Below are 25,178 nucleotides of genomic sequence, written 5' to 3' on the forward strand. Positions count from 1 at the left end.
AGGGCAATAGGTTCTTTAGGGATCCTTGAGAGCCCAGGCGCCTCAGCTGGGAGGTGGGAGGCAGCAGGCAGCAGAGCATGGCATAGGGCATCCAGAGTGGCTGAGGCCCTGTGGGGGGTAGGGTGTCGGGGGCAGCAGGAGCAGGCCTCCCTCCCCAACCCTCAGCTGTTTCCTGGGCTCACCGCCCCCCTCCCCCGCCACTGTGCTGGTGATATGGTCCCCCAACACCGGGCCTTCATTGGTGACTTAAGAGGCCAAGAGAGAGAGGACCCCAGCTGGGGTTACCCTGAGCACACGAACTCCTCCCCAAGTCCCAGTGATCTGACGTTAAGGATGCGTCCACAGAGACCAGAAAGCTTGGTTTCCTCTACGTTTATTTCAACTGCTACGAGATGAACAACATTCACAACTACAACGTCCCTTTGCAACACCACATCATCTAGGTTTACCAAGGACCAAACATGTTGAAACCCCCAAGGATCCAAGTGACAGAGACGAGCAGAGCCAGCACCCAGCGGCCAGCCAGAACTTCCCAATGCCCGGCATCCTCTCGGGAGTCCCTGGAACCAGAGAAGACACGTGACCCTAAAAGAGCTGCACACACACTTGCTGTGTTTGCGCAGGTGCCTGCATGTCTGCGTAGGTGCACCGAGAGCATGACAGGAACCCGAGGGTCACAGCACCAAGGCTGACAATGGTCCCTGGAGAACAGCACTCCATCTCTCAGGCCAGTATCCCTGCATCTGTGGGGACATTCTAGGTGCTTCCCTTTGCTGAGTGTGAGGGTCACAGTCTCACTGCACACTAAAAGGTGGCAGCTGAGGAGGATGATCGCACACCCGTGAAATTTATAGCTATTTCATTTATGGAGAAAAGTGTAGCGTGAAAAATCAATGTACTTAGAAAAATGAACTAGAAGGCAGAGGGGACAGCAAATCACAGAACCATGCCTTGGTGCCAGGTCCAAGAAGGTAGGGAGGGTCCAGGCACCTTTGAAAAAGACACCAAGGCCCAGGCTTGCCCCCATCAGGTCAGCAGGGAATGTGCCAGGAGAGCTGGGAAAGCAAGTGCAGTGGACAGACCCCGTACCTGCCACGCCCATGGCCTGCTTGTTTAGCCGATTCTGTGGACCGTGGCTCACCCTCAGGGCTGACACCCTAACTTTTCCGTGGTCAAAGTCAGACAATGGCTACTGAAGCCACAGAAGCCTCCACAGGTAGACAGCCAAGGGGCTCCCTCTACTCGGTGGTTACACCCGACCCAAAGAAAAGCAGGAAATGCTTGGCATGGGGACTGGGTACAATTAAGACAGCAATTAAACCAGAGCGTGGGGGTGGCAGTGTCAGGGTCAGGAACATGGGGTTCTTCAACCTTCTCCCTCCTTGGGCTCAGGCAGAAACCAGCTGCTCCAACCTCATTGTGTCAGTGGGAGCCCAGATTTTCACTTATTTAAAACATCAACAGAGATGCTTTATGAAGGAGGATCTGCACCTAGTCACAGGAAGCAACACCAGGGAGTCTGAAGGCACATCAGACTCTTGAAACGACAACCAGCTGCAGCCCCGCTCCCTCCACCCTGGCTCCAGTCTCTTCTCTGACACAGCCACGTGGGCAGAAACTGGAGGTCCTGAGGGCCTGCCCTTGCCCCTCTGTAGGAGACCACGCTGTGGCTTCTCTGTGGATTCTGAAGAGACATGCAGACACGTGGCACTGAGCTGCTGACACTTCCCCCACTGAAGACAGCCACACTGCTAGGCTGAGACTCCATCTGCCTCTTGGGTGCATTATCCCGTATGAGGCTCCTAAGTAACATCAAGTCTCTCAACCTGCTCCCCCAGCTTCTGAAGCTCGGTGGTTCACACCCGGTCTGGAAAGCAGTCAGAACCCAGGATCTGGAGTTGCTCCTACATCCTGCTTGTGGGCGGAGCCCTTCTGCAGAGCTGGTCCCTTGGGCTGGAAAACCCACCAGAGGGGCTGGAGAGGGAACCAAGGAAGAACTGCAGTGCCTGCTGCTAAAAGGACTTAGAGGAAATGGAATAATCAACAGCTGTCTGAAGGGCGTATTCTGTTTTCTTCGAGAAAACCCAAGCCAGCCACCTTTGTACCAGATGCTGGTGCTCCCTGGCCGGTCCACGTGGGGCTCTGGGTCAGAACAAGGGTTAGAGAAATTGCTTCAGGCTTCCATCTCTCCTTATTTTTGTACTACTCAGGAAGAAAACAATTCTGTTCAAAACTGAGTTGAAAATTAGAGGTGGGGAGAGGGAAGCAGTTAAAAAAGTTGGAGAAATGCAGATATTGATAAGACTGATTTGACCCCCCTCAGAAGGAGAAAAACCTAAGGGCCTAGAAGGGAGCTTGGCCAGTCACCGCCCCCGGAGCTCTGGCATCCATGTCCGCCCACCACCACCTGGGACGGCATGTCCACTCCCAACTGGGGAACAGCCTTCCTGTTGGCGGCAGCACAGGGTGGGCAGCATCATCTGTGAGAGAGACCTTGAGCAACTGAGACGCCATAGGCGGCCCATTCCATACGCACAGTTCCAGAGCACACCACTGACCTGGGTCCTGGGTGGGAAGGCCACACACAGATGCATTCGGCTCATTCTTTCAGCCAGTCCTGGGAGGCAAGGGGCTGCAGAGGCCCACATCCAGAACTCCTACTTCCTTCCCAGAACTCCTGGGTTCTGGGGTTCTGGTCTGTATCTCTGGGAGCAGGAGCATCGACCTTTCCAGGAGGAACGTCTGTGCCCCAGCCTAGCTCGCAGCTGTCACGGCGCCCATGCTTGCACGTACCTACTTGTTTGCCCGCTTGTGTCTGTACATCTGCATCATTCTCTGGCGGAAAATGTCAAATGTGTCTTCTTTGTGCTCCTGGTCAGCCCCCAACCCCTCCCCTTCCGAGGCAGTCCCCCTGTGGGAGCAAGCAGAGAGTAAGTAAGCTGTACAAACGAGCAGAGCTGGGCGCCAGGCGTTGGACAAGCCTGGGCAGTCACCATGAGGCACTTCTGTCTGCAAGGGTGCTGACCGCAGTGCCAACCAGAATCCCTGTTCACTCAGCAGTGCACCAGAATCAGTAGGCTGCACTGTTTAGTCAGTCTAGGGGTGTGAGTCAGGCAGCCCTAGGCTGGACTCTCCCCCACAGCTGCCTGTGAGGGGCTCCTAGAAGATGGGAGAGGCTCTGGACCTTACCTACCTAGAAATACCATTCAGCTCTCAGGAGCTCACAAGATACAGAAGCTGGTTACACAGTTGGCGTGGGCAGAGAGAGGACCTGTGTGTGTGGACGGTCAGCCTCATGTCTGAGACTCTCTTGTTAAAATCACAAGTACAGGAGCTTTAAGCCTATCTTCAGCACAAGTGGAACCAGAGTTTGGCTTGGGTCAAAGAACCGGAAGACTAGCCCACCGCAGCTTGCCCTCAAGCACAACACCATCCACCACAGCCCCAAGCAACACAGGTGCCCAGTACGTACACACTGACTGGCTCCCGAATGCCGCTGCCACAGGAGCCCAGGCCATGGCCCTCCTTCCAGCCCATCTTCTGCAGCATCTGGAAGCCCACATTCTTCTCTGTCAGCTTCTGCTCGGCAAATTCCAAGTCCTTGGGCTTCTACGCAGAAAAGGCATGTGGACTCAGCACAGGGAGCGAGGGAGCCTCACCTCTTCCCATGGAACACCTCTAAGCCAAGGGGCTCAGGCCCCGAACTCCAAGAGACGAGGCCACAGCAAGCCTCCTGAGAAGGCTGGCACCCACAGCCCTCGGATCCCTTCTCAGTGACAGTGCTCAGGACCAAATCTGTGGTCCTAGGCTCAGCCCCCACCCACTCACACACCATTCACCCTGAGTGTGACACGTGCTGACGCAAGACACCATCGTGTACACAGGAGAATGCAGAGCTGACATCTTGGTGCCCCAATGGAGCGGGGGAGGGCTTCTGGCGGTGAACTGCCAGAGTGCAGGTGGTCACTGGCCTGAGGCCCCAATAGGGTGGCTGAAACTGCCCAGCTCTTGGTCCAGCCTTTCAGGCCTGCTGTGACCACACAAGTAGCAGTGCCGAGACTATGAGGAAGATGCCTGGGGGCGGCGGGGTCCTGAGGACTCGGCGTCAGCAAACAGACCCAAGTGCAGACTGGAGTGAGCATGCCCAATGACAAGTGTGGGTGGGCGCACTCCAGGCGTAGGAGCCCAGGGTGCAGGATCAGATGTCAGGGGCAGGGGGGCTGTGCAGGGATGGCCTGGGAGACTGAGGTTGAGTGGGAGGTGAGTCATGGAAGGAGAGTTGGGTAAGATAGTACAAGAAGGCCAGTGCCAGTGCCAGTGCCAGTGCCAGTGCCAGTGCCCCCTTGCGGCCCTTTCACTCGGCACCTGAAGGACAGCAAGTCTCCCAGCTTGAGCCTCTGCAGGCTGTGCCCCTAATGACTCATTAACTCCTGTGTGCCCTGCGGGTCTTCAGCAGCACCCCTATCCTGGAAGTAGGCACTGCACAGTAAGCCAAAGTGGCCTGTCTGTCCTACCCATCTGGGGGCACCCTAAGGGTAGGGATTAGGTCTACGTGGACTCTGGGGACCCCATATCCAGCCACAGGTAGGTTGTCACTGAACTGGGACAACCGTGTGTAGGAAGGGAAGGCCTCAGGGGCTCTGGAAGAGTGGATGGGGCCCAGGGAGGGAGCTGTCCTGGGCGGCTGGGTGCCACTGCTCAGGGAGTGCACATGAGGGAGCACCAATGGACACCAGGCAGCACCGCATCGAACAAGAGTGCCAGCAGAACGGGGTCTGAGGGAGTGTGACCTGGACGTCACCCCTTCTTGTGCAGAGCCCCACGTGGATGCACTGGCCCTCCCCAACCCATGATCTGGCCCATTATGCAAGCCTCAAGACGTGCCTCATCCAAAGGACAAGTCCCCATGTGTGCCTCATCTGGCCGCTCAGGCGCCAGCTCCGCTGTACCAGAAAAAGCCAGAGCCAAGAGCCAAGGGGCCAAAGGTGCACTGGGTGGGGGCCGAGGTGGGGGAAGCCAATGCAGGGGGGCCAACCAGGGAGCCAATCAGGGGCCCTGCAGGGGCAGCAAGGTGGGGGCAGCACCGGGCCCACTGTTGCTGCTCAGTCCCTGGGCCTCTCTGGCCTCTGTGCTCGCCTTTGAAGGAACAAAACCACACCCAAGTGCCAGAGCTCACTGACAGGAATTGAGAGCCCTGGAGGGTGAAGCAGTGCGTGCACACATGCACATGTGTATGCTGAGTACACATGTGAGCATATGCACACGCATGTGTGCACACATCAGTTACCAATGGCAGAGGAGGCGGGGTGGCGCCCCCTCCCCGTGATCATGTTTCAGGGGGTCTGGGCAGGCCGCTTTGCAGGGAAGTCACAGTCACACTGTAGGCCCAACAGGAAGGGACAGGCAGCAGCTTGATGGTGGAGATGGCGAGGGCAGAGCTTCGGCCCCAGGGACCCCCTGCCTCCCCTTCCCTGGCACCAGGAAAGGGCATCCTTGGGAGTAGAGGAAGCAGATGGGGCCCTTGTGGCCTCTAGCATTCAAGAAACGGCTTATGTGGCCATCCCAGCCACTTGTGCAATGGTTTCCCAGAGAATCAGAAAAAACACACAACCTGAGCCAGGACGTGCGGGTTGTGTGGACAGACGCTAGGGGCCAGGTTGAGTATCTTCCTTTTCTGTCCCATCCCTGCCACAGGCCCCAGAAACCCCTAGGAAAGCCCACAATCCTAACCCATACAATACCCCCACCCCACACAATCCCTCCCTCAGCTCCGGCAGCTCCTGCTCAATGTCACCCTCTCGGAGATTCCCTGACTCTGCATCATGCCACGGCGGAATCTTCCCATTGTCTGTCTCTGCTAGTGCGCAGGCTGCATGAGTGAGCGGTGCCTCATCCCTGCTCCCACTGCCTGGAGGCGTGGGCGTGCCAGCACATATTGCTGCTGAGTACAGTGAACCAGCACAACACGTGCTGTCCCATGACTCTCATCGTCGCGACAGCTTTCTACACTGACGTTCTGGCAGCAAAGTCCTGACCTCATCATCTCTCGGCCTGCTGCACGCCAACCCCAACCTCCCGCTAAATGGCTGACCTCCCACAGTGTGCTCTTCCAGGAGCGGAGGTGGCCTGCTGCATCCTGTGTTCACACTTCAGTGGAAATATGAAGCTACAGTGTCTGTGAACACCCCAAAGCTGACCACACTGCTCGCGAGGACTCAAGGAGGGGGCAATCTCACCTTCTTTTTGGACATGGGACGACCCCGGGGCCTGTCGTAGGCAATTCGAACTGGCTCATGAACTGGAAGACAAAAGAAAAAAGTATACACATAAACACATACGCATGGTCCCCAAACTATTTAGGAGGAAACTTCAAGCTCATACCCCCTGAGAGAAGGTACCTTCAACCTGCATGTCCACCCTCCACCCCCTCAGCCATGCTCCCAGAGTCAATAAGACCTGAGAAGGGCTCAACTGAGATGTGCCTCCAAACACCTGAATTCACAACAAAGGAGCCGATACACGAACTGTTTGTCGTGACAGCACGAATATATTTTGCTTTAACAGATGGATTATTCACAGCACAGTGCCCGCCCACTGTGTGTATGACCCCTCCCCAGGCAGAGGATTAAAGTCCACGTGGAACTTCCCAGTGAACAGCAACCATGCTTCGCAGCCAGAATGTGACGTTTTTAATGAAAAGTCCAGTCAGCAGGTCTGGTCTCATCTCCTGAGGAACTCACAGAACCGTGACCTCCCTGAACAGAGACCCGGAACTCCACTGTCCCTGAGGAAGACATGTCTGAGTTGTGACACACAGTCACCCTCTGGAAATGTGTGAAGGACACTTGAGTTGTGGCACAGCTGGAGGTTCATCATCTCCCCAGCACAATCTCAGAGGGAGGACAGTGTTTGAAGTCCCCCACCACCACAGAAAGACTATGACAACACGGCTGTGGGCCTGAAGGACAGAGACAGTTCACTACAGCCCTCACTGCCCATGCCCCATCAGCCCCTGCCACCCACGGCAGACACCACAGGTGGAAGGGAGTGTGAGGAGCAGCCTTGGCTGGAAGGGTGGTGCAGATACCCCATACCACATGCCGGGACGATGCAATACAAAAGACCAAGCCGTGTGCGACTCTGTCCCGTGACAGCTTAGAGGCAGAACTACAGGGCCAGTAACTGGGTTGGATCTGCAGGGGCAGAAGGGGAGGGGACTGCAGAGGGGACAGTCTTCCCCTCTCAAAAGGGATGTATTTTATCCTGTGCGACTTGACCTTGAGAACCCTGGTCCTTGGTTGTGGGGGGTCATTTAGGTCAATTAGCATAACAAAATTCATAAAGGAAATATTCTACACCCAACTTTGGTGAGTAACGTCTGGGGTCTTAACAGCTTCCTAGCAGCCATCTAAGCTACATCTACTGGTCCCATCCCATCCGGAGCAAAGAAGAATGAAGAAAACCAAACACACAAGGGAAATAACTGTCCAAGAGACTAATGGACCTCGAGTACCACAGTCTCCACCAGCCTGAGCCCAGAAAAACTAGATAGTGCCTGCCTATGACTGCCAACCGCTCTGACAGGGATCACAATAGAGGGTCCCAGACAGAGCAGGAGAAAAATCTAGGAAAAAATCCAAATTCATAAACACACACACACACAAAGACCAGACTTAACTACGGTCTGACAGAGACTGGAAGAACCAAGACTATGGTCCCCCCAGACACCCTTGTAACTCAGAACTAAAGCCACTCCCAAAAGTTCACCTTACAGCCAAAGATTAGACAGGTCTATAAAACAAACAGCAGCCCTGGTGGGATAGCAGTTAAGAGCTCGGCTGCTAACTAAAAGGCTGGCAATTCAAACCTACCAGCTGCCCCATGGAAACCTTATGGGGCAGTTCTACTCCATCCTACAGGGTTGCTGTGAGTTGAAATTAACTCAACAGCAACGGGTTTTGGGTTTTCTAAAACAAACACATGAAAAACGTGCTTCTTAGTTCAGTCATGCATACGAAACCAAACGGACACCTGCTCAAAAGCAATGAGAAGGCAGAAAGGGACATGAAAAATGGACGGATGGAAAAAAGGGAATTAGGATGTGGAAAGGGAGAGTGTTGATACATCACCGGGATCGCAACCAATGTCACAAAACAATTTGTGCATAAATCGTTAATGAAAAACTAACGTGCTGTGTAAAATTTCACCTAAAGCACAATAAAAAAAGAACCCTGGTCCTCCGCCATGAGAGAACACTAGCTCCATCTGGCAGCAGAGGCACCACCTGTGGGGCAAAGCTGGAAGCGAAGTGTTGACCTGCACTGGACTCCCTCTGTGCTGCTGTGCCCCCAACCCCAGGGGAAAGCAGGGCAGCTCTCTGGCCTCAGATCAAACACAGGCAGGCGTATGATACCTGCACCCTAAGATTACAGGGGGAAACTGGTCACCCCCTACTGCTGGTCCCCCCTCCCCGAGACTGGGCTTGGAGCACAGGTAGAGATGAAACACGCATGGCACATGGGGTCCACTGGAAACACGCGGACTAAGAAGCACTCTCTGAGGCATCAACTCCAGACCAAGTGGAAACGGGAATTTTATCTCCCAACACAAGTGAGGCCATACTTGGGGTGGAGACCAACCACTTAAGTAAAAACATATATAAAGGAGTCCCTGAGTGGTGCATATCGTTAAGTGCTCAACTACTAGTTGAAAAATTAGCAATTTAAACCCTACCAGAGGTGCCTCGGAAGAAGAGACTGGCGATGGCCTCCCTAAAGGTCACAGCCATGAAAACCCTATGGAACACAGACCTACTCTGCACACATGGGATCGCCATGAGTCAAAATGGACTTGAAGACAACTAACAACACATGTACAACTAAAAAGCCAAGTGCTATGGGCACGCAGACCCAGGTACTCGCCAACATGTTGCTCAGAGGGCTGGGAGACTGCAGGGAGGTCATGTGCTGCTGGGGCAGATCACCAGGTCTGGTGCAGGCAGAGGCAGGAGGGGGGATAGACCAGTAAGATCTTCAAGGGGCTCAGGATGTCCATATCCAAATGACTGCCTCCACGCCCCCTATGAGGAGCACGGAAACACCTCCCCACAGCTGTGGCTCTCACCTTTGGGTTCCTGGATGAGACACACCCTCTTGGGGGCTGGGATCATGCCAACCTTCAGCGACTTGCTGCTGACCCTCTTGCGGGGGAAGTAGACCCCTGTGGAGGCCTGGGACGGAGCAGGAGCACTGGCTGGGTCATCCTCAGTGGCCACGCTTGGGAGGCCATCAGCGGCAGTGCCGCCCTCAGAGCCCCCAGATGTGTCAGCGGCTCCTTCTGGGCCGGAGGCCTCACTGAGCGCAGGTGCCTCCTCCTCCTCCTCATCTTCCTCCTCCTCCAGCTCGGCCTCCTGCAGAGGGGGCTCGTCTCCACACGCCCTGTCCCCCTCCCTGGAGTCTGCACGCAGGGTGAGCGGAGACGATGAGAATCGAATTGAGGGGCACAGTTCAAACACTTTCATCCGATAGAATTTGAAAGCTGAGCTATTCTGGTCGTGCAGGAACCTGGGATGAGATGAAACACATGGGTTGCGGCGGGGGGAGCTGGAGGCACAATGACATGATGAACCCTGATCTACACGGCGCTGCTGCCCCAGCCTCTGCCCAGGCAGGATGACAGCAGCTCCTGGGGTCAGAGGGCAGCGTCCAGTCCTGACCCCCAGCGTCCCTTTCTGAGAAATGGGGCGGTAACCTCCCCTCCTCACCCCCTGCCCTGCACAATGATGCCATCACTGTGGAGCTGCCTATCATCAGAACCCAGGTCAGGGCTGAGGACCATGAGACCAATGGTGAGTCTGAGCTGCCTCTTGCCACAGTGGCCAGCATGACGGGGCCATCCCTTCTCATGTTCCCCAGCTTCCCGGGCCAAGGACGAAGTCACCAAGCACAGCCCACCACCCTGCAGAACGGCCTTCACCTCCCTCCTGGCCCCATGCGGCTCCCTGGACATGGGGGCTATTTCCTGGCCCCTCCGTCCCAAGTGATCCTTCCTTTCCCTCCCTTGGGCAACTCTGCACGGCCTCAGGTCTTGTGAAAATACTCCTCTGGGGGACTTTTCCTGGTGCCCCAGAAAGACGAGACACTTCTACTCCAGTGTGCCCCACCCCCGCAGTACACACCACAAATCAGGGTTGTCAGCGCTGTTCTCGATGCTGAACTGCTCAATTTCTGGTCCCACCTGAGCAACGAATCGTGCCAGCTTCTCTGCTGTCTCCATCGTCTTTGCATCAACTGCAAACACAAGGTGCCATCAGGATCCGCTCCTCACGAATGATACGCTGTGTGGCCTGGTCACAGGCAGCCCCATGGTCTCCCTGCGCTCCTGTCCAGCACGTGGCAGAACCCACCCCGTCGGTGGACATGCCCAGATAGCCAATGGGGGTGAGGTACACATGTCTGTCACCGTGTCACCTAAGCTGGCGGCCCAAGACCCCCACCGCTGCATGTGGACTATTCTGGGTGGTCTGTCACACTGCAATGGTGGCTGGTGTGGCAGTTGTGCAGGGTGGGGCCTCCACATCTCCCACTCCTGGGAGGGAAGCTCTGCCCACAGGGACAGACCTGGGTGGAGGCCACATCACTCAGGAGAACCCATAAATTGACCAGCCTTGAGGAGGGAGACATGGGACCTCGGTGAAGAAGAGGCAGGTCAAGGGACAGCATCAGCCCCGTGAGTCAGAGCCCAGATGGGACGTCCTGTGTAGCTGCAACAAGGGCGCCAGGGTGTCCCTTCTGTGACCCATCCCAGTAGGACTCACCAGGATGCATGGCTGCCCCTCTGGGAGAACCTAAAAGATCAGGGTTAGGATGGGGCCCAGAGAAGAGGGGCGAGTGGGGAGGAGGGGCACTCACCGTCGGCAGATGGGCAGGGAGAGGAGGTCTGAGAAGCTTCAGGAATGTCCACTCCTGCTGGCTTGGGCGGTGGGCTTGAGGCCTCCGAACTGAGATCCTGAGGAGCGGGCGCAGCCAGCCTTGGCAGGCAGTCCCTCACAGAAGTGCCTCCATCGGGCTTGGCAGGTGCCCCCCGGCCCTGGTGCCTCAGCCTGGTGCCCGATGAGAGGAGGGTCTGGGTGCCGGTGGTTGCACTCCTCGCCTTCCAGCCCCGGAACCCCTGGGCACGGAGGAGGCCCCGCCGCCGCCGCCCTGGGAGGAGCCGCCTCTTGAGGCTCCGCACAGCCCTGGCGTATAGCATGGCCCTGACGGCACACTCTGCCGAGCCTGGCTGCTGGCCATCACCACTTGAGGCCTGCTTTCCCCGCTGCACTTCTGCCAACCTCAGCTTGTAATACTTGTACTCCAGGCTGTCCTTGTCAGACAGAAACCTGCAACAGACAGGGACAGCAGAACAGGTGTCAAGATACCAAGCTCCTACCAAAAGCAGTTCTGCCAAGCACTTTCTGAGTGCTGGATCGCTGAGGCCCTTGGGCTGGGCCTAGATACCATCCTGCAGAAAGCAACTGTACAGGGTGTCACCCAGTGCTCCAAGTCGCTCCTCCACCATCCCCAGTAGCACAAAAAGGCAGGGGCGGAAACCAGCACTCTGCCACTCACACTCTGGCCTGCTGGAGGCAGGGAGATGCCTTCAAACAGCCTACCTCTGGTACCATTAGAAAGAAATCTGTGCTTTTCAAGAATCTCTACTAATTACAGTTAAGTCGCAAAAAAATCATACCCTGTATACGTACAACGTTACTAAAACACACATGACCACACCGTTCAAAAAGAGTAGCTACAACTAGAAGGTCTATGGAAAAGTGTTTGAACTCGTTAATCAACAAATGAAGACAAGCCAACCACCTCAGTATGAAATTAGCTTTTAAACCAAAGCACTCCAGTGAAGGTCTGCAACGCCCAAAGTGGCAGCGGGGGTATGTATTTGTGCGGGTACCACAGAATGTAATTTGATGGTCTAGGTCAATGGTCTCAACCAAGGCAGCCTTGTCCCCCAGGCACTGGGCAGCATCTAGAGACACTGCTGGCTGTCACAGCTGGGATACAGGGTGCTACTGACAGCAGCAGCACCAGTGGGTAAGGGCCAGAGATGCTGCTCTATACCCTCGAATGCACAGGACGGTCCCCACTGCACAGAATCCCTGGCCCCCAACGTCAAAAGTACAGAGGATAAGAAACCCTCACGTTGATCAGAGGCTCCTAAAATGCACTTTCCCTTTGGCCCACCAATTTCACTCCCAGATATTCTCCTAAATAAAACCACAAAAAAATCTAGACAGAAAAAAAACAAGCAAAAAAAAAAAGTTTGTCAGGTTATTTTTAGTACCGGGAGGGGGGACCAGATCTATCTAAGATCCCACCAATGGGCAGTGGTGAGTAGGTCTGGTACCTGTGTACGATGGAATGTTACGCAGTTACTAACAACAAAAAAAATAATATTAAGTGAAAAACACAGGACACAAACTGTAGAGTATACACTCTGGGAAAAAAAAAGAAAACACAGAAAGAAAACATCCCCAATATTAACAGCAGTGTTTTACTTTTGAGTGGAAGAGCACTGAGTGGCTGTCACGAGTGACTGTCATCTTTGCCTTAAAACTATCCTCTGATTTTACAAAGTACACACATCAACTTTCAATTTAGAGAAGTTAACAAATGATAAAATTTTTCCACTTCCTGCACTCTAACCTAAAGAGAGAATTCTAAACTTACAAGATTTGATGCATTAAGGTACTCATTGAAACAGTTTACAACGGCATATAATTGTGTAAAAAATGTTGAATTGGCAAATATTGTGTTATATTTTTATAAAAACAAAAAAAGCATTTAAGAAATTCTAAAAAATCTAACAGGAGTCTAATGGTTATTTAAACTTTAATTTATTTACTCTGTGGACTAGTAAAATGTTGTTATGTGAAATAACATCTATGAAAAATAAAATATGCATATTGCTGTGTTAACCTACAAAAATATGGTATGTTGTATCACAGCATAATCCAAACCCAAACCCCTTGCAGTGGAGTCAATTTTGACTCATAGCAACCCTGAAGGACAAAGTAAAATTTCCCAACAGGGTTTCCAAGGCTGTAATCTTTACAGAAACAGACAGCCACATCGTTCTCCCACAAAGCACAATCACACAGAAAAAAACAGAAAACCAAATCCCCACTGAGGAGAAAGACTAGAAGCAAATATGTCAGTGGCAGTTGGTGGGTACAAAGGGTGGTTCCCCTGCTCTCTGCTTTTCTTTCTCTAGTAGCAAATACTGTATTTACAACGAAAACCATGATTTTTTAAAAAAGCTGTTCTATGCCTATGAAGAGGCAGTAAGGCAAAAGGAGAGCATCACAGACACCCAAACTTCACCAACAATCGTGGTGACACAGCTTGACCATAAACCCACCCTTGTAGGTATAGCTCATCTCATTCCCAGATCTGCCTGGTCAGTGGGGGCTGTGCCCACCACAGGGCAGAGCCAGCAAAGCTGAGGCCTGGACCCAGGTACATGTGGCCTCAGACCCAAACCCTTCCCACTGTTGGGCAGATGCAACACAGCTGGGGCCTGGCCCAGACCTGTGCCCTTCCAGCTGCACTGTACCATGTCTTACATACCCTGCCCTGTGCCCTCAACGGCTCTATGGGAGGGATGTGCTGGTGCAGCATCTGAAGACCTACCAGTAAGCAGGGTCCTCCTTGAGTGCAGCTCTCTCTCTGGGAGACAGGCTGCCTTCCACGATGCGGATCACCAGCTTGTCAATGGTCTCTACCACCTTGTGGCCTGCTCGCTGGGGCATGGCTGGAACAAAGAAAGCACGTGGGGTCCAGTAAGACAAGGACAGTTGGTCAGGGTCCAAGACAAAACCACTGAGCAGGCAGGAACCCTCCTTTAGGAGAGGCCAGTACTGAAGAGAGGAAGACAATGTTTCCATTCTAGAAAACAACATTCAAAATACCCGCCCAATAGATTTAGCAGCATAACCACTGGAATAGAAACAGCTTATGATAAAGATCCGGAACAATTTCTCTTCATGTATTTCTATGTGTGTACCAACACATAGCATCACATATTTTTCACGTACCACTCAACAACCTGAAGGTCCACAATATATTAACGGAAAAATACAAAGATATAACAAGAAACCAAACCAAACGCACAGCCGCTAAATCGATTCTGGCTCATAGCGAACCTACAGGACAGAGTAGAACTGCCCCATAGGGTTTTCAAGGCTGTGTATCTTTACGGAAGCAGACTTGCCACATCTTTCTCCTGTAGAGCAGCTGGTGGGTTCCAGCCAACCTTTCGGTTAGCAGCCTAACATTTAACCGCTGCACCACTAGGGCTCTTGAAAGACACAAAACATATTAAACGTAAAGATATATCTAAATACAAAACGTACCTAGATAATAACCTCCCCAGTATAAAGGTGGAATGAGGCAGATACATAAATACGGACACATAAAAAAAGGATGTGAAGGAAATATACCAGAACACCAACAGCGAACGTATTTCGGTGGCAGATTTATCAGTGATTTCATTTTCTTTGTACTTTATTTAAAAAAAATAAACATATGTATTTTGTAATCACGAAAAAAAAAAAAAACCTACGTGGTAGTGGAAAAATTTGGAAAAGACTGGTAGAACAACCTGAAGAATGTAATCAATGGCACCAAATTATACATGCAGAAATTGTTGATGTCTTCACCATAAAATAAAATTACGCATACAAAAAAAATTTACAAAGAAAAACTCCCTAATTAAAAAAAGTCAGTGGTCCCAACCAAGGTGGGTGTTCACAGAAAATATCTGCTGGATATACAGAAAAAAAAAAAAAAAACACATTTTTTAAGGTGTGAATTTACTTCAATGACTGTTCTTCTCAGATGCCACCAGCACTGCAGAAGGGTATGTTTCCCCACACAATAAGAACACTGAGTCCTCTATGGGCTGACTTTAATAGCAAAACTGGTTGATTTCTTCAGCCACCCAATAAAAACCGCTGCTGTGTAGGAGCTGTTTTCCTTGTCACCCTCTGACGAACTTGAGGTCCTGTCCATGCTAGGCCTGGGCTGTGGCTCTGACCTCATCCTAAAACTTCAGCGTGAGCTCTGTGCAAGACACTTAATCCTTGACTGCCGTTTTAGTGCGGGCCTTTTCCCTATGGAACGACTATACTTTTAAGCTGTATTTCTGTCAGTGCTTATTTTACAAATCTTAGTTTTACGTAATTTTACAACAGAACAAATGGCTCAAAGTCAGGAGGCTTTCGTGTGGATCTCTGCAGCCACCCCTGGGGAGAAAGGCCTTGAGAGCACAAAGGTGTGACAGCAAGGCCCAGAGGTGGGCCTCAGCGCAGGCCCAGCAGCCCTGTCCTGAGAATGCATTCTTTAGAGAAAAGCCAAAAAACCAAACCTGTTGCCGTTAATTCCAACTCCTAGTGACCTTAAAAGACCGAGTGGAACTGCCCCATAAAGTTTCCAAGGGGAGCCTGGTGGATGTTAACTGCCGTCCTTTTGGTTAGCAGCTAAAGCTCTTAACCACTACACCACCAGGGATATAAAAATAATGGTCATTATCAATAAATTCAACCAAAACAAATGGCCCCCACCCCAGGATGGATCGGAAGCAGCAGCCTGGTGCAGGGCCCCTCACTGCCCCCCGCCAGCCCTTACAGCCCCGCTGGACATGCATGGCTCCACCCAGAGTAGCTAAACTTGAACTCAGCCCCTCATGGCTTCAGAGCCCTTAGTAAAAAGCCACTCAAGTCCAGTGTGAATTAAGTCTGTGTAATGATGCAGCCAACACTGCAGAAACACAGAAATGTCTCCTATACACCTTGAGGCAGTGCCACGACCCTGTCTGCAGAGGCCCAAGGGTCATATCACAGTACTACGTGAGGTGGGGGTGACTCCAGGCTATGGGTAGTGATTAGTCCTTCCCTATACAACTTCTTCGATATTGTTGCTACCATGACTTCCACTTCTACCACATTTGGGGGTGGTGTGTGGGGAGGGAGTTTGGCTTCAGTCCTGAGCCCCCTCCTGCAGGCTGTGGCCGGCCCTCTTGGGTTGTGGTGGCTGCCCAGGTGCATGGGGCCCAGCACAGGGCCTGGCCACAGGTCTCTGGGAGGCTGCAGAAGTGAAGACAGGAACGAGACTGTCCCACCTGGCTGGGGGCACTGCAAGGGCAAGTGGATGGATGACAGCGAGAATGCAGACACACGTTTCCTCTAAGCATCAGGCACATCTGAGCTGGAAGCACCTCTCCTGGGAGCGAGGCTGCTTCTACTCTCTCCTTTGTAGTTCTTTCATCCACAGTGAGCCAACACTCTGACCCACGGTTCCTGGGTACACCTAGTGACCTGTCAGCCCTCAGCCAGTGTAGAAGGCAAGCAGGGTGGAAAGGTGCTTCCACCACCTCAAACAGCCTGGCTGTTGCGTGCACGGCCCCTCGATAGCCTCCTAGCTCCCCCAGGCCAGATGGGGCCTTCTCTGTTGTCCCCAATTCCAGCACAGGCATGCCTGCTCACATGATTCCTTCCATCAGAGCCTGGGAACTCCTCGCAGGAGTATATTCTTCTTCTATACTTCGGACAAATTATCAAGAGGGACCAGTCACTGAAGAAGTACATCATGCTTGGTAAGGTAGAGAGTTAGCGAAAAAGAGGAAGACCCTCGATGAGATGGATCGACACAGTGACTTCAGCAACGGGCTCAAATATAGCAACGATTATGAGGGTGGTGCAGAGCCAGGCAGCCTTTCGTTCTGTTGTACAGAGAGTCACTAGGAGTCAGAACTGACTTAATGACACCTAACAACAACAGTCACATCTCAGCCACACTGGAACAGGGCTCTTAACCTTGGCTTCAGCGGGATACAAACTGTAAGCAAAACTGTGTGCAAACGTAAGTGCATTTTTCCTGGCAAAGGCTATAGCTCAACATCAGATCCTCAAAGGACGAATGTCTGAGAACTTCTGAGGGGACAAATTGATAATACATGTTTATAGACTAGACGGCACACATGCATACAGGTAGTCCCCAACTTATGACAGGGTTCCGTTCTGATGACTCCTTTGTGAGTCAGTTTTGACGTAAGTCAGATACTTTTTTTTTTTAGTTTCCATCATTATTGACTTTTATCATCAGCATCTTTATAAATCTAATCTTTATCTTCCAGGATTGAGAACATTATGTATAAACTAACGTTTTAAAATTGTATATGTTACTAATGACAAAACATACAAAAAAAAAATGGTCCTATGTGTGGTACCTCATAACTCAAATACGCGTTAAGTCGGAGACTACCTGTACTGACCAACGTGGGTCACCTACTAAAATCCTGACTTGTTTTCAGGTGGCTACAGAACTTCCAATCTAAGTAACAATCTCAAAGGGAGTAAGAGACATGACCAAAAACAAACAAGCTTTCCCTTCCTTACCATCACTCAGGTCACTTGGGGCCTTGGTCTGAATGTCGAGTTTTGTGGAAGGAACCGTCTTCTCCTCCTCTTGCACTGGCTCAGGTACGACCTTCCTAATCTGGAGTGGGTACCCACTAGCGATCAGCCAGGCCTTCAGATGGTCTATGTACTCTCTTCCAAATAAAGTGGAGTCCTCAAAGTTTGGAAATGCGGCAGGAGAGGGAGCTATATCTTGGAGGCCGACCGCTTCTAAGATTTTCTCTTGTCGGAAAGAAGAGGCCAAGGAAAACGTCTGTCCCAGAAGGGCCAAGGACTTGCGGCAGAGAGAGTTGGTGGTCTCCAGAGCGATGGCCAAGTCCAGGGGGTTGCTCAGAGTCTTCATCTTGACACTGAGCTCATAGGCATTGCAGGCCATGAGCAAGGGCGTGACGCTTTTCAGAAGCCGGTCTTGGAGCCTCATTATGTACTTGTCAAAGGGCTTGATGATTTCAAAAAAGCAATTTTTGGTTTTCACAGCACCTTTGTCTAAAAGCAGGTTTAAAAGCTCATTATCAACTCTGGGTGTTTTCAAAGCAGAGTGCTTTAAAAATTTGATAGTAAAAAAGCAAAAATCTCTGTGCTCTGGCTTTAAGGAACATTTGAATGAGGCAAGCATTTTAGCACAGGTTTCAGTTTCAAGCTCAAAGAGAGTCTGAAAAAGTTGAGAAAATTTAATATCATCTTTTATGGTGTGGAATCCTGCCCATTTGATGATTTCTATCCCAAACCTTGAAAAGACATCAGACTTATCTACAAAGTCGAAGCTCATCTTCCTTCTGGGGAGCCGGACATTCTTCAGATCAAGCCCAAAGGGAATCTTCTGCACAGGGAACTGGATGTCTTCTGCCCCTGGGTTGGTCCCAAGGGTCACATCAGGACTTAGAGTGGTTTTCTGGACTTGGTTAGTGGCCTGAGTTTTGGGAGTGACACGACTTATAGTGGGTGCTTTCTTTGTGCTCACGTTTCTTAGCGTGACGAGTTTCCCGACATCCCCTTTGGCCTTGAGCATGGCCTGAGTCTCCCCCTTTCCCAGGAGAGCACTTTCCTGGTCAGAAATGTTGAGAACGCGGCCTCTTCCCTGCACCTGGCTGCTAGCCAGTTGCACAGGGTCTGCCTCACCTGGACGGTCCAGGTCATAATCTTGACTTTCCTTCTCCAAACACTCCTTATCAATGAGTCTGGAAGAGCCAAAGTCCCCCAATATTGCAGAAGAGCCAACAGTAAATTCTTGTGACCAAGAGGATTCTTGAGAAACTGGATGGCCAAAGTCTTGTTCCCAAGAGCCACGGAGTGCAAACTTCCAGTCCGGAGAATGCAAATGTCCCAATTTCCGATGGCCAAAGACCTGGTCCCGAGCGTCAGGGTGGGACAAGTCCAAGTCTTTACGAAAGTAGGTATCGTCACTCACAGAAGCTGTAGTGGATCTGAAGGAAGGCCCTGGAAATACATCTCCTCTCAGGCCTTCTCTGCCGGTGTCCCGAGGATGGGATATGGATCTGCTGAGGGAGTACCTGGCCTCACTGTGAATGTCATCATACATCTCTGCTCTGGGTCGTGGGACAGCCCTCAGGAGATCTGAAATACACAAGTCAAAGAGAAACACACAAGGCACTCAGAGGCTGTACACATGGTCCTGGACCACTAGGCAGAAGTACTTTGTGAGGTCACAGTACTTTTTTACAAATTCGATTTTGTACCAACATATAAGATCCATGCGTTTCACTTTAAAAACCTGGATTTACCGTTTAGGAAAGCAGAAGACTAGAAGCACTGGGCCTGCGTTGCCCCCAGCTACAGCCCCTGCCCCCTGACTCCTTCAGATCCCTTCCCTTGTCCTATAAAGATGTGTGATGACAACTACTTTCAGTTTTAGACTCAGGGAAGGGTGTCTGGTCCCCACATCACCTGGATATCTTGGCTGACTAGAAGATTTCTCTACTTCTGCTTCAGATTCTATGAAGGCCACCTGCCCTCACTTCTTCCCAGGAGACACCCATGCCCACATCCACAGTAATGTCCAGCCATGGCTGACCCCTTGCCCTCCACTGCTGACTGGACTGAGGCTGAGCAGCTGACCAAGGCAGTAGACGTCACCATTCACAAAGGTCTGCTGGGCCCATCGGTCCTCTCTCTGGAGCTGAACAATGAGGCTGCAGAAGGGAGAGGGGAAGGCAGAAGCTAAACAAGCTCCATCTGGAGGGACAAGGGTGGAAATGAAAGAGCAAGCCTCCTGTCCTTTGTGCAGGAAGAAGGAACACTGGAACATGGGTCTGCATTTGCGGATATGTGCAAGAGGTCAAGATCACACGTGAACTACAGGCATGTGAGAACGTGGGCTAAAGCAGACTTATCACTGAATGCTTTTTTAACTGGCTGTTAAATTAGAACTCGTTAAACCAAAAAAACCAAACCCACTGCCATCGAGTCGATTCCGACTTATAGCGACCCTATAGGACAGAGTAGAACTACCCCAGAGTTTCCAAGGTACGCCTGGTGGATTCAAACTGCTGACCTCTTGGTTGGCAGCTGTAGTATTCAACCACTATGCCATAAGGGTTTCCTAGAACCCATTACCTACTTTAAAAAAGTTGAATGAGAAATAGAGAGGGAAATAGAGATGTCATGAGATCCTGCTGGGCCAGACAGGCCACCGGAAGCTGGAGCCAAGTCCCCTTGTCACCAGTCTTTACTGAGCACCAACTGTGTGTGCTGCTTTTGGCATACAGTTACAGCAGGGAGACCAAGTTGTGAAGCCCTGCTTTCCTCGGGCTGCTTCTCAGTGGGAACCAAAAATGCTTAAGGGGGAGTGAGTGCCTGTGAGAAGGGCCAGGCAGGCTGGCAAGTGAGGGGGGAGCTGGGTGAGAGGAAACAAGTGAGGAGGGGCTGCCACCTTTACACATGGTGGTCAGGGAGATGTACTCGACCAGTAACACACGAGTGGCAGGTGTGGTGAAGGGGAGGCTAGGCTGCACAGCTGTTAGGGGGCCTCCAGGCAGGAAGTCCCAAGGTATACCTGGTAGAGGGGATGACAAGCTAAGGGTAGGCAGGAAGTTCCAAGCTGTGCTATCCCCTGGGGTTCCCTGGAATCCTACACCCAGGCACTCTAACTTATAAAGATACCCAGATGATTCTAACATGAGGTAACAAAGTCAGGAAACTGTGGTGAGAGAAGCCCTAATGGTCTCTGCAGCTCACTCTGAGTGGGATGGAAAGTCCCTTGGAGGCCTCTGAGCAGAGATGTGACCCTAGCCACTATGTGAAGAGATTGCAGGGGCAAGAGTGGACACAGAGGTCAGTGTGGAGACCACCACAATGATCCAGGCACTGACTAATAGTACTGAAGCATGGTTTGGGTGGTACCATTACAGCGGATGGTGACTGAGTTCTGCACAAGATTGGCCAAATCTTCTGGTTTATGAGGAAGCAGGGAAGATCAGAGGAAGCAGAGATACACAGCAAGATCGAGCAACTGACCAACCATGCAGCTTTTGTGACAAACAGATGGTTCCAGAACAACCTAGTGTCCTCTGGGTTTCTAGTTCCAGGCCCCTGCCCCAAATCTTTCTGGAGATAACTAAGATGTGTTTTCACATTTGATTCTCTAGAAAACAAACCAAGATCTACATTTTCATACACATATACACCAACATATGAATTTGAGAATTACATAAATATTTCAAAGAATGGCACCAAATCCATTGCTGTTCAGTAGATTCTGACCCACAGCAACCCTACATGACAGAGTAGAACTGCCCCATAAGGTTTCCAAGGAGCAGCTGGTAGATTTGAACTGCTGACCTTTTGGTTGGCAGCCGTAGCTCTTAACCACTGTGCCACCAGGGTTGGGGAGGAAAGGGTGCAAATCAGCTAGGACACGTGGTGAGGCTTCTTTGGGGAGGCACCTCTGTGCCTGAGGATTATGACCAGGCAAAAGAGGGCATGCATCAGTGTCCCCGGAATATGAAGCACAGGGCAGGACACAGGAGTTTGGAGACTTGCATCGGTGGTAAGGAGCCATCATGCTATCCTGCCAAGGGGCATGTCGGCCCTGTGTTTCATCTTGCTGACAGTGTGTCAAAATTTCCAGGGACTGTTTTCAGGCAGGGCCTGCTCAGCAGCTCCACAGGCCCCCACTCCCTCCGCATGACCTGATCCAAAGCACACACCAATTACCTGACTACTCCTGCACTCATCTGAGGATCTAACCCTGCAATGGAGAGCCCCAGGACTCCAACGAAGGCTGTGGCCCAGTGAAACTGACATAAACAGCTCTGAGGAGCAGTTAAGGGGAGATAAAGACCAGGACAGAGCTCAAAGTGGGGCAGTTGCGGTGGGGATGGTACAAAATTGATTCAAGAACCCATTCTGAGGTGGAGGAAGGAGGTCCAGAGGAGGATAGAGAAGCAGTCTCAGCCCTCAAGAAACTGCAGGAAATAATACCCCCATCTGCATGCTGATGTGACAAGTAGGCCCAGAGAAAACTTCACCACCATTTAATAAGATACGTCACAATGGGTGGGGGAGGGTTTCATAGTTTGCCGGAGGCACTGAAATCTTCTTGCCTGGCCTCCAGATGTCTCCCTGAAAACACACTTCAATTTACCTTGAGCTTTAAACTGAAGAGTTTCACCTACAGCCTCAGCACTGGAGTCAATATGGTATCGCTTAGCTTTTTCTTGCAACACAGCATCAAGTGTCTCCTGCGCAATCCGCCTTGCTGCCATGCTTCTCCAACCTGTAGTAAAGTGAAAAAGGCACTGAAAATGACTACATTAAAAAAAAAAAAGGCAACAATCTGGCAAGGTACTTCAGCAGGACAAGCTGAACTCTTCTAAGGGAGCTTCTGCCCTCAGGAAGCCCCCAGGTGTAGCCAACTAAGGAGCAGCAGGCAATCTCAGACAATTTATTTTCTTCTCTTAACTCATTTCCTCAGAATTTGTTTAAAAAAAGGCTCTGTGAGAAAGATCTGGAGAACAGTGGAGGGCGTGGGACCATAACTCAGTGCACAGGGTGGCAAAGACACAATGGTTATGTTCCCATTTTACAGATGGGCCAAGAAGCTCAGAGAGCTGACTTCCCACAACTTCTCAACAAGTGGGTGGAGGAACCCCAGACTAGTAACAATGACAACAGGCGCCATCTACTGAGGCTCACTCCCTGACAGACCCTGTCATCAGCAGGATAGGCATAACCTCACTTACTTCTTGCAACAACCTACCAAAGAAGCAAGTCCCGCTATGAATTTCACTTTACACAGGCTAAGGGACCTGGGTGGAGCAAGTGGTTAAGTGCTTGACCACTAACTGAAAGGATGGCAATTCAAAACCACCCAGTGGTGCCACAGAAGAAAAGCCTGGCAATCCACTTCTGTAAAGAACTGCTGTTAAGACTATCAAGTTGATTCCAACTCATGGCAACCCATGTGTGCAGAGTAGAATGGCTCCATAGGATTTCCATGGCTACGACCTTTCTGAAGCAGATGGCCAAGCCTGTCTTCTGAGGCATCTGAGTGGGTTTGAACCGCCTAACTTTCAGCTACCAGTTGAGCACAGACTGCTTTTAACCACCAGGAATTCCTTCCAAAAAAATCACAGCCTAGAAAACCCTACAGAACTCAGTTCTACCCTAACTTGTGGGGTCTCCAAGAGTCAGGATCGACTGAAGAAAAACGGGTTTGTTTGTTTTTTCTGCTAAGGGACCCACCTACGGTCAGACAGCCACGACCTGAACAAGGCAAACAGGGCCCAAGCAGTGAGGACAGAGCCCAGGAGACCCCGAGCAACAACCCTTAGGACCCCAGTGGCTGCTCCTTAATCCCCGAGAGATGCTGCCTCATAAAACTCCAACCCCAGGACGCTGCGTGCCTCATCACCATTTCTCATGATCTCTGCCGCTGAGTCACCCCATGTTCCGTGCTAGCCAAAGGTAGAACCTCCGCGATGGTGGGCCTGGGTTCGAATCCTGACTCTACCCTTCCCTCGACAAAAAGACCTGACCATTCCGTGCCTCAGTTTCCCCATCCGTGAAATGGGCGCCCGGCCGCCATTACCAGCCCCACCCCCAATGTCGGCGACTGCCTCGGTCCCGGATAAAATGAATGAACCAGGGAGAGAACGAAATACCCCGGGTGCGGCCCGCTGCGCCTGGCCCCCGAGGGCCAACAGAAAGAGCGCAGGGCCCAGGAGGCCGCGGCCGCCCCACCCGGACGCGGCCGCCGCCACCAGTCCAAGGGCTGAGCCCGCGGCGCCATCGCGGGGACCGGGCTCAGGGGCTTAGCCGCCCGCCCCGAGTCCACCCTTCGACGACGCCGTCCCGGGTCTCACCCCGAGCCCACCGCGCGCTGAGCGAGCCCTCTGCAGCCGCCTCAGGGTCCTCACCCGCCGCCGCAGCCTCCGCCGCGAGGCGGGGACATGCAAATGAGCCAACGGTCTCTGCAGCGTCTAGCCGCGCAGGCGCAAGCCGCCACCGGGCCCCATCGCGCAGGCGCAAATCGCCGTATGGCCTACCACGCAGGCGCAATCCGCCTTCGGCCCCCTTACGCGCACACACGAGCCACCGCCTTCTGCGCACGCGCACACCGCCGCTGGGCCTCTTGCGCAGGCGCATTGTCCCCTTCTTTAAGGCAGACGCTCCCGAGGCGAAAAATTTACTAGCCGGGGGACGCTGGCCACAGCTTGCGACCCAGAAAAGCCTGCAGAGACGCCGACGCTGCGCACCAGGCAGCAATCTTGGCTTTACCTGTGCTCGCGGTCGCCCTTGGTCAACCCGAGAGCTGTGCGTGGGCCTAAGAAGGGGGCGAGAGTAGTCTCTGCGCATGCGCGCGTACGGCGGCCGATAGGGGCCAGAAGCCGCCGGAACAGTCGCAAGCTCCACCCGTTCCCCACGTGGATGCAGAGACCGGGTGAGGAGCGACGGCCGCCGGGCACCCTTGCACGCGTAGCGGTACGTGGACACCGCGGGGTAGTGCTGGTGACTGTGGCGCGGGCCTCGGGGACTTGGTTTTGGAGCAATGAAAGCATGTTACGGAAGCTGCCCGGGGACAAAATTTCCCATTCCCTTGTTTCCGCTTTGTTTTCATTCATTCGTGCAGCGCCTGTGTATTGTGTGTCCGTCCCCACCTAGGAGAGGGGGCGAGGGAGGTGGGGAACAAAACGGATTGGAACTCCAGCTATGATGGAGGTTAAATTTCACTGGGGGAAGGGCCTATACAGTGGAAGCAAATAAATGAACACTGTCGCCTTAGGTAGAGATGTTAACTGCCATGGGGTTGGCCCCAACTCATAACACCACTATGTAACTGCCCCATAGAGTTTTCTTGGCTGTAATCTTTTATTATAATTTTTTATAAATTTCATTTATCTTTTTGTTGTTGAGAATATATGCAGCAAAACGTAAACCAATTCAACAGTTTCTACATGTACTTTTAGTGACATTGATTGCATTCTTCCAGTTGTTCGACCGTTCTTATTCTCCTATTCTGAGTTGTTCCTCCCTCATTAACATAAACTCACTGCTCCCTAGGGTTCCTATTTAATCTTTCAAGCTGCTGTTGTCAACTTGATCTCGTGTAGATAGTTCTTAAAAGAGCATAATGCTAAAGGCAGACACTTGTTATTAGTTAGGCTAAGCTATTGTTTGGTTTTAAGATGACTTCATGGAATATTTTTGGTTTAAGGTTTAAAGATTATCTCAGGGCAGTAGTTTCAGG

The 25,178-nt window shown here is 51.9% G+C and overlaps 2 protein-coding genes across 6 annotated transcripts in view; one reads left to right on the forward strand and one right to left on the reverse strand.

Moving 5' to 3' along the window:
• Positions 1 to 357: 357 nt before the first annotated feature.
• On the reverse strand, positions 358 to 24,264 carry SUGP2 (SURP and G-patch domain containing 2). 3 transcript variants are annotated; one of them, XM_010593209.3, is made up of 11 exons: positions 24,209 to 24,264; positions 22,074 to 22,205; positions 17,450 to 19,045; positions 13,686 to 13,806; positions 10,911 to 11,380; positions 10,178 to 10,289; positions 9,124 to 9,563; positions 6,237 to 6,298; positions 3,473 to 3,609; positions 2,794 to 2,911; positions 358 to 560 (listed from the first exon to the last, which is right to left on the reverse strand). In XM_010593209.3, the coding sequence occupies exons 2-10, from the start codon at positions 22,192 to 22,194 to the stop codon at positions 2,794 to 2,796; spliced, it is 3,177 nt and encodes a 1,058-aa protein (XP_010591511.1). In that variant the 5' UTR covers positions 22,195 to 22,205; positions 24,209 to 24,264; the 3' UTR covers positions 358 to 560. The 3 variants fall into 3 exon arrangements, with proteins under 3 accessions (XP_010591511.1, XP_003413571.1, XP_010591512.1); XM_003413523.4 differs by lacking the exon at positions 24,209 to 24,264 and adding an exon at positions 23,794 to 23,913; XM_010593210.2 differs by lacking the exon at positions 24,209 to 24,264 and adding an exon at positions 23,848 to 23,872.
• The window catches only part of ARMC6 (armadillo repeat containing 6), a 40,169-nt gene continuing 39,062 nt past the window's right edge, over positions 24,072 to 25,178 (forward strand). For 2 of the 3 annotated variants that reach the window (XM_064281015.1, XM_064281014.1), the window contains exon 1: positions 24,072 to 24,412. In XM_064281015.1, coding sequence (XP_064137085.1) covers positions 24,359 to 24,412 — 54 coding nt within the window. In that variant the 5' untranslated portion in view covers positions 24,072 to 24,358. The remainder of the gene's footprint in view (positions 24,413 to 25,178) is intronic. The other variant, XM_064281013.1, reaches the window with a different exon arrangement.

Source organism: Loxodonta africana, chromosome 3, assembly GCF_030014295.1.
Source record: "Loxodonta africana isolate mLoxAfr1 chromosome 3, mLoxAfr1.hap2, whole genome shotgun sequence".
NCBI classification, from domain to species: domain Eukaryota; kingdom Metazoa; phylum Chordata; class Mammalia; order Proboscidea; family Elephantidae; genus Loxodonta; species Loxodonta africana.

What these genes read in the sequence shown, in the direction of transcription:
- SUGP2 (XM_010593209.3), bottom strand. Translation starts at nt 22,194, where the DNA reads ATGGCAGCAAGGCGGATTGCGCAGGAGACACTTGATGCTGTGTTGCAA. An exon ending in AAGGAGGACCCTGCTTACTG is followed by an intron (nt 11,381 to 13,685) that starts GTAGGTCTTCAG and finishes TGTCTGTTGCAG; the next exon opens with GTTTCTGTCTGACAAGGACA. An exon ending in TCTCATCCAGGAACCCAAAG is followed by an intron (nt 6,299 to 9,123) that starts GTGAGAGCCACA and finishes TTTGTCTTCCAG; the next exon opens with TTCATGAGCCAGTTCGAATT.